Source organism: Brugia malayi, assembly GCF_000002995.4.
Source record: "Brugia malayi strain FR3 genome assembly, contig: Bm_v4_Chr4_scaffold_001, whole genome shotgun sequence".
Classification (NCBI taxonomy): domain Eukaryota; kingdom Metazoa; phylum Nematoda; class Chromadorea; order Rhabditida; family Onchocercidae; genus Brugia; species Brugia malayi.
The window spans coordinates 7,287,126-7,296,054 of record NW_025062478.1 but is presented as its reverse complement, the minus strand read 5'-3'; the positions used below and the strand labels follow the sequence as shown (position 1 = coordinate 7,296,054).

Genomic DNA, 8,929 nt, shown 5'->3' with positions numbered 1-8,929 from the left:
CACAACAATCTTTAAATTTCAGAAGTTAAACTTATGATTAAGCAAAAGCACATCCTCGAAGACAAATAGCAAGGACAATAACAACATCTTGTCAATGAAATAAATAGAGAAAAGAACTTCTGTTATGATCAGCTCATAAATCTTGGCTAAAATGAACAGATTGATTTTGAGTTATCCATGAAAGAAAACAAGTCCAGTTCCAAAACTAAAGGAAAGCATTTTTGAAGTTACCGCAACTATTGGAAATTTCATGTTGGCGAAAAAAGTGAATCGACATTTTTATTTACCATACATACATACAAACATCATATTCTGATGTTTTGACTGTGTGCAGGGGATTAAAGCTTTCTAATACTCTAACTTTCTGGGAACTGTACTTTTTTACTCTACGGGGACTCTCTGTTTCAAACTTTTCAATATTTTCTCACGTACTTCGTATGTACCAAGTGTCGCGTTAGAGCTATTGAAATTTGAAAATATTGTCTTTGGGACGAATGGGACATCAGGAATTTTTGAACCAGCCATTTCGTTTTTCTCTTCGCAAAGAAATACAGTACCATTGCTTTCTGAAAATACAAAATTAATCATATATACTGTATAGAACATGAGTTAATTGTAAGAAAAAAAATCCACTGGTAAAAAGTTTTATTCAGAAAGAATAAAAAGAACTCACTTTTGCTTGAATCTGAATCGTTTGTTTGCTTTGAAACGTTCCTATTATCCGCTAATGAACTTGACGATAGTAAAGTATCATCGATAGGTGATGCAGTTAGCAGCAAAATTGAATGACGAAATATTTGGGAATGAAAAAAATGACGCTAAACGCAAAGTGGAAACAGATTAGTTACGATTCTTTCCAAATTGATAAAAAAATTTATTAAACATAATAATTTTATTTTACCTCGTATTTTGTTTTTGTGAGTTCAACTTCAGCTGTCGGAGATCTAGCAAAGAACTCGAAAGAAATGTCTAATGAACTTTCCATTTCTTCTACATCAGACTGACTCCTTGAAACAGTTAACCAACTGAAAAATCGGGTTATTATTGGATCAAATGTTTTAGGACATTTTGCTTCCATCCAACATTTAAACTGACATATCATGTGCATAAAATTAGCATTTAAAATTTTTAATTGATCTTGAGACTAACGTCACTTTTTATCCCAGCTTTCTCTTACACGATTCTCTTTCTATATAGGTCAATGGAAAAAAGAACGAAGCATAAATTTTGGGACTTTTTCTTTTCGACGAAATCTGTAGAGAAATTCCTAACCTCTTCTGTCGGCGTTGACAAGGCGACAATAATGCTCGGTCTGTGCCACCTCGGCTTCGATCACGAATCATATTCACGAGTGGCGGACGCGAAGAACGAGAACTGAAAAAAAAAAAAAAAAAGAACACTTTTGTGAAAAATAAAAAGTGGAAGAGAGTCAGGATGTGTGGGATGAATTCAAAACACACAGAATAAAAAACCAAATAAATCAGAAAAGTCAAAAAAGAATATCAAAATAGTCATAATCATTAAAACACAGCATTCTGCTGAAATCGATAGTTTTCGCACAAGATATGAATGTAGAAAAATGGTTAATAATCTTGAAAACAATACTTAATATATGAATTATTTTTCGTCGGAAAACAAATTTCCAGTATTTCAATTTTTTTATAAGACGCACTTATCACCAGCTGATTTCCTCACTAGTTTTCTTTGCTCTTTGGTGTTTTTTAGACTTTTTTTAACTGCTGCAATTTTCATTTGCTCTTCTCGTTTCTTTTGGTCTTGTATTAAACGACGATTTTGTTCTTCCTGAAAATTGGTGGAATGATTTAATGAGGTAAAAGAATCTTCGTTTAGAAGTGGAGCATTTACAAATATCAAATATGCAAAAGGCAGCACATTAATTTCCATCATTAACTTAGGAATGTACAAATGGAAGTTTTTTCTTTTCATTTTAAATTTAGCTCTCTATATATTTACTTTTTCGATAGCTTCAATCCTCTGTTGGCTATCTGGTTCAATAGTATTGATCTGTTGACAGATGCTTTCCATTGGAGCTGGGTCTGGCTTGTGACATCGCTTGTGATCGATGACAGATGTTACAGCAGCTAAGCAAATAGCGTACGGTTCAAGCTGCTTAGCTGCGCTGACAATATGGCGTGCCTTATCACGTAGTGTTATTATTTCCTCAATCTACAAATAATAGAAATATTTATAAAACAAATCAAATAATGTGCTGCTACAAAAACAGAAAATGTGCAAATCCATTACGTGAATATGACACATGTAGTGCATCTATTAGTAACAAGCTAAGCTTAAAAATAGATTAATAGAAACAGATTCACTTTAAATTGTTAAATGAATAAAAAGTGGTCGACTGGAACTTCGACCACTGTTACTCTGGAACATCGGGATTACATCAAATACTGAAGTTTATTATCCAAAATAACTAATTGGTGATCAAGAATATCATACTTTTTCTCTGAACAGAACTTGCTGTCTCCGGACTCTATCTAACTCTTCTTGCCATATCTGTTGTAATTGAGGTTGCAGATCATTGACAAATGAGGAATGCTGACTCACTCTCATATCCAAATCTTTGCATCTAAGATAGTTGAAAATATAACTACAGATTTCATAATATAAGAGAAATCAAAAAAAGAAATAAAACTTGCAATCATAAGAAAAGGTCAGATCCATGCCACAAAATGCAAGCCTGCACTATGATTATACATTGAAGTGTTGGGTCAACAAGCTGAACTAAGATGTACTACTGTAAATATCCTTTTTCTTGGCAATAAATAATTATTTTAAAACTTTAGAATGACTTACTTACGGATGAGGTCAATCGTACAATCTTTCTCAATAATACATCGCCGCAACGTCAAATCTCTCTGTAACTCCTGAACTTTCTTACCAAGTTTTGTCATTTCCTGACTATACTGTTGAAGCGGAGTTTCCACTTTAGTAAACTGCTCACCAAACGCACCAGCCAAATCAACAACTAACTGGTATTTACTCAAGAATAATCGGCATCCATTAACAACACTGGATCTGCAAAATATTCATAAAGTTTAAAAATTAGGAAAGCAATCTGAAAGTAAAGGTGAGTACAGCACAATCCATCAAGTAATTATTTATTGTGATATTTCTTACCCAGAACGTCTTACGAAACCATTCCTAGGAGATGCACTTTCACAACTCCTTTCATTTACGTCACTGCCACTGTTTACATTAGTGCATAGCAAAAACGAAGAGAGTCCAAGAAATGGCTCCAAAGCTCTGTTAAATTCTTCTCGGCTATCCACTGTTAAATCACCAGTATATTGTGGCTTTTCACACTGCATTGATATCAGTGACTGAAAAATGTCCTCCCAAGATTAATCGCCCTTTAAAAAACTAAAGATATAACACTGAATTCAAAAATTGCTAGTTAATTCTTAATATGTACAAAAAAAAAAAATCTCTCATACCTGAATTCTTCTGAGCAGATCTGCATAACATTGTAGAAAGTCCAATTTTGAGGCAGAGGAACAAAAAATTGAAGCACTTAACAAACATAGGCGAGTAACTGGCTGAAAAAATGAACCATAGCTTTGAATAAAAAAGCTTATTTCCATCATTAGTTTTGGATTACAGAGCGAAACAGTTTCGGCAATAACCTGCAAGGACGTAAGCTGTCTCATCTGCTCACGGAAATGATGGATACGTGTAGCCATTTCTTCGTCAAGTTTTTTTAGCAAACGATCTCGCACTGTCAGTAACGTATCGGTCATTTCCTGACAAGTTTGTCGAATGCTGAAAGCTGAGCAAAAAGGAAAATTCAAATTAAAAAAAAAAAACAAAATACGGCTCTCGATACACATTTCTTTCTCCTATATTTGAAAAATATATGTAGTCAAATAATTTAAACAGCCAAATGACTCTCTAAAACAAATGAGCTCTAAAATTTTAATCTCAACCTAGTTTTAATAGGGTTTCATTTAGTATAAGCTCTTTTAAATTCTGAATCTTAAAAAAAAATGAAACATAACCTCTCGCAAGCAACACGGTGACTCTCAGCAAGCTCAGAAACTAAACGTTTTCTTAATTGCAATTGTTCATCAACATCATCCTGAAACAAAACAATAAATTTTTAATGAAAACGGAAAATGAACTTAATTGGTAAAGTATACTTGAAATGCGCGCAATTTGACAGCTGCCTTGTCCAGTTTCTCACAACCCATTTTGTGTGCAGCGTCAATTTGAACGAGATGATGCCTTGAATGTAAAAACACAGATAACTTCAAAATAAAGGTAAAAATTATGAATATGAAGCTCTGTTTTCTTTCTATTGTCTTAAAAAATGAAGACAACTTATTATTCATTCTCAAAATAAAAAACCATTACTAGGATACAGGACGAGATTAAATAAAACTCCCCATACTGACTAAAGTATTTCACTATTGATAATATGTAACAGTCATGCAAAAAAATATTCAACAATTTATACCGTTTTGTTAACAAATGCCGTAGCTATCTATCTATCTATCCACCTCATTTAACAAAATATTATTTGTTGCAAAAACCGCAAACATTTTGCCATCAAAAAGTTAATTAAAAAATTAGAAAAATGACCTTGAATCAAAACCCGCGTTATTAAAGCATACAATGCATGCTAAATTACGATTTTCCATTGAATATAGAATGTAAGGCTCTCCATGTATTGCACAAGTCATGCGTCCCTTGACCCGCGCTCGTTCTTCCAGCGGTACAACTCGGTGAGCAGCAAACATTCGAGCCTGAAATTTCTTTTCAAAACATCCGCAGTATGCTTGTGTTCTACCATCCAAATTTCTTCTGTAGAAAACTAAGAAATGTCGTTCCAACTAAATAGAATTAGAAAATAAATATAGAACAAAATTACCTGATGTGTACTATGCCGGCAGCGATTACAAAGAGCCTGTTGACAGGTTTCACAAAAATGCATCGGCTGAGAAATCTTAAAGTCGTGAATTCTTATTGAATTATGTTAAAGCAAACAGAAATGTAGCCCCCTACAACCACAGATTACATATATATTCTCGACAATATGGATATCGATGGAAAAGATAAATAATAGAACAAAAATCTTTTGTTTTTTGAATTAGAAACTGAACTCATAAAGTACGGTAAAGTCTATGTTCTTAAAGCATAAATTCATACATTATATTCAGATTTCTTTTACCTGGTCACAGTTAGCACATACGTCAGCTGTTTCATGACTAGTATCAATTAAGAATGAAAGCAGATTATCTGGACACACTTCACCATCAACTGCGGCCCCACATACAGGGCATGTTTTGTTATTCTGGATGCATTCACGACAGTAGTTGTGCTGACATGGTAAACGAACAGGTGATGAAAATTCCTGAATAAATGCTTCACTTTTTTCGTAAAATTAACAATTGAGAAATAGGATCACAAAAGAGTTAGCAATCGGATAACAGAAGAGCCACAAACTGAATAAGTCAATGCTGCAAAACTAAATAAAAAAGAATACTCGATCGCATATGAGACATTCCAGTGGATTTCTCGATCCCACATTCTCTAGTTTGAACATCAGTAGCGAGGATGAGCATGCCATCAACCATCATTTCATAAGCGTTTAAACGCCGGTGTAAGTTGTGTAACCTAATCGAAACACACAAAAAAAAAATATCGAAAACACTGACCTCTCCCAAAGTGATCAACATCTCCCATTAACCACTCAGCCTCTGACATGTTCAAAAAATCTCGAATTAATCTAAGAAGAAGACTAACATACTGATGGGAACAAGGACAATATAATTCTTTCACGAGTAGAACAATATAATTCTTCTGTAATTAACAATACAATTCTCTGAAGACCATTTGGTAAGTCCAATTTCGTATTAAAAATCGCATAATCAAATACTCACAAAGCGACATTTAATCTTCCCAACACTTGCAATATTCTATGCTGTTCTTTCTGTATATTATGAAAACAAAGTTACTGGGGTTTTATGAAACCATTCATACTTTCTATAAATAAAAAAATGAATTCTACGAATAAAAAAACGAATTTATTCCAAAATTCCAATAAGCAACAGAAGACAATATCAAAAATACCACTTTAAACAACACAGAAATGTCAAATAACAAGCAATCTCTGAAGGAGAATTTCCAAAATCATAACAGCTATTATTACAGAAAAAAATTTGCAAGAAAGAGGACAAATAAATATGACAAGGTTTCTTTCTGGAAAATTTACAAACAATCTGATGAGACTGACGACAGAATTTTTTTTCTTTCCCACAAAAAAGAAAAATCCAGCTCAATCTTTTCCAGAAAATTATTCACTTGATCCAAAAATAACAAAAGCAAAGTGCTCAAAATATACTGTCATATGACATCCTAAAACACCGTTACAGTTAGCAATACCAAATTTGAAATGTTTAGTAAGATTCTCGTCGGACAAGTTAATTCTAGAACAAATCAAAAAGGGAAAGTAAAGACACGACAGAAATACTGTAAATATTTTAATCAACACTTGAAAAATAATTCCTTGGGAATGAGAATGAGGGCTAAAGAAAATTTTATCATTTCACTTGTAGAAACCTCCTAATTTAGTAAAATAATCATACTCAGTAAGACTTTAAGTAAAATGATATTCAATATTAATCGCTGATAAGGTCACCCATTTTATACATGGAAGAATATTCCACGTCGGTCAAAATGAGTCCCAGTAAGCCCTGGACTAATTATTCCGGACAGAGTGTTAAAATAAAGGCAGTCCTCTTAACATATTCAAAAGAAGAATTGTATTCCTAGTACCAATAATATACTTTGTTCATAACTACAAATTTAGCAGGATTATGGTTAAAATCAGACAATATTCAAAAAAAATTGAAGTATTCCTTTATCAAACTACTAAAATATTTACTGTAGCGCTTAAAAGACTAATTTCTGAAAACTAATAATAACACCGATGGCTCTAGTCGATCAGTTTCTTGGCTTTGAAATATCGACGAAGATATAGCACCTGCCAGATGGCCAAACTGAGAAGGCACAACATCGAAAATATACTCAAATACAATACTCGACTGTTTGTTGATTCTGGAGACTTGATAATTTAATGGTTTTTCTAGTAAAACAAATATTTTCTAACATTACAATCAACTAATGTATTGCGCTGATTGTGTAACAGTCTTTCAAATTCAAAAACAACCAGCCAAAATATCCTCTATTTTTTTGGTAAATTAAAATCAATGGCGATATATCGTATTTGAACTGTATATATAAGTAAATATATTCAAATTTAGAAAAAAATTTCCAAAAATAACTGACAACATGAATACTACAAATTTCTTACCGTTAGTGGATCTCATCTCCTCTTCCCTTTGCCTCATATAAGCAAAATCTTGAACAATTGAATCGGATAAATCCTCCAAACTAAAAAAATGATGTCATGACTTCAGTAATTGAGGACCAGTAGCTTAATTTAGCGAACGAAAAGGACTAATTAACGATGGAATATTAATTTTTGCATACTAAATTTTCTATATCTGAAAAGTTCGGAAAGAAACATATGAAGTGACTTAAACAAATACAACACTAACCGCCTTAATTCAACTTCTAATGGTTTAAGTTGTTCTGCCTCGGCAACTGCGTCGTAATTTTTTGCTTCTACGCCTCGTTTCATCTCCAAGTAAACTTCACGATTCCCACCTCGAACATCTAAGTAAAAGAAAAACTAGAATGTAAATCAGGCAATACTTGCTTACAGACAATACTTCATAATACATCTAGGCTACAAACATCAGCGATTTCAAAAGACTTAATCTTTTTTTTACAGCTTTTTTTGCCATAAAATGCCATAAACGCATAATAATAACAAACTTGGTGGGAGATGTGTACTGAAGCATATTTCAAAGATATCATATTCGTCAGCTGTGAATGCAAACTTGCCACTTGTTTCAGTGAAACGTTCCCGCTGATATAATGTGTGACTTCTAGTATCTGTTACCTAAAACAAAATAGATTGTTTGCTTGCATCGAATCATATGCCATTAACATCAATGATATGTGGAATTATACTTCACAAATTTCCACTATTTTCAACAAAAAGCATAGTATAAGTTGAGTATAATTTCAATTCCTACTTCAATATTTATTATTATTCTAGCATCTATTTATTTTTTATAGAAAATGGACGACTTACATGAACAGAACTAATATGGCCCGTGGTATCGGCAAATTCGTATGACCCAGTGACAACCACGTTCTTGTGTATTTCTTCCTTCAAACATTTCTTACCATTCGGTGGCACGTAAAACCTAATGCTTGCCGTCTGTGAAATAAGAACGATAACCAAAAGAATGGTATCCATATACGTTATGCGCATCGTCCTCAAATGTCTAGTAAATTAACTAATTTCAACGGCAATAAATAATAGGCACAAGTAAAGAAAAATAAGCTACAACTTATCAGCTCCTTCATAATGAGATGAATTTGCAATTAATGCATTATAGGAGTTTGAAGAATAATCACGGAGATAACAAAAATATTTCCGGGATGCTCAACCGCATTCCTAGAACATCCAGGACGCCAACTTTTTGCTCTTTTTTATCCAACTACTAGTCGTGTATCTTCTCTTGCACAGGACACCGTTCCCCGTCTCCTAAACCCGACCCGAGATATTGCGTGGATTGGATCTCGACGACAGTACGGTAGCAACAAAAGCTACCACGTAATCCTGTCAAACCATTCCCCTATGAAATCGCGACATCTCATTGTGTGTGTGTGTTGTGTGTTAGTTTCTTTGCTGGCAATAGGTGCGAATAAGTAGGCGTTCTTACTTATTTCCCACAAATTTTATAGCTACACGTGAAATAGTACGCGTAAGCTCCATGAACTAGCTTTCGTTCGTGTCTGTTCGTTTTTAAACGTTTAACTT

At 33.4% G+C, this 8,929-nt stretch overlaps 2 protein-coding genes across 2 annotated transcripts; both read right to left on the bottom strand.

Annotated features, from left to right (window-relative positions):
• Positions 1-381: 381 nt before the first annotated feature.
• Positions 382-5,599, bottom strand: Bm4192 (B-box zinc finger family protein; the record flags this gene model as incomplete). Its single annotated transcript, XM_043081998.1, has 17 exons — positions 382-566; positions 674-818; positions 902-1,025; positions 1,273-1,374; positions 1,673-1,803; positions 1,975-2,187; positions 2,470-2,599; positions 2,827-3,048; positions 3,151-3,353; positions 3,468-3,569; positions 3,657-3,792; positions 4,029-4,108; positions 4,170-4,254; positions 4,612-4,775; positions 4,901-4,975; positions 5,201-5,383; positions 5,516-5,599. 17 exons carry the CDS (start codon positions 5,597-5,599, stop codon positions 382-384), a joined length of 2,364 nt encoding a protein of 787 aa, XP_042937932.1.
• Positions 5,600-6,967: 1,368 nt separating this feature from the next.
• Bm13890 (Transmembrane protein, putative) lies at positions 6,968-8,377 on the bottom strand (the record flags this gene model as incomplete). Its single annotated transcript, XM_043081997.1, has 5 exons — positions 6,968-7,089; positions 7,346-7,425; positions 7,593-7,710; positions 7,873-7,999; positions 8,195-8,377. 5 exons carry the CDS (start codon positions 8,375-8,377, stop codon positions 6,968-6,970), a joined length of 630 nt encoding a protein of 209 aa, XP_042937931.1.
• Positions 8,378-8,929: the final 552 nt, after the last annotated feature.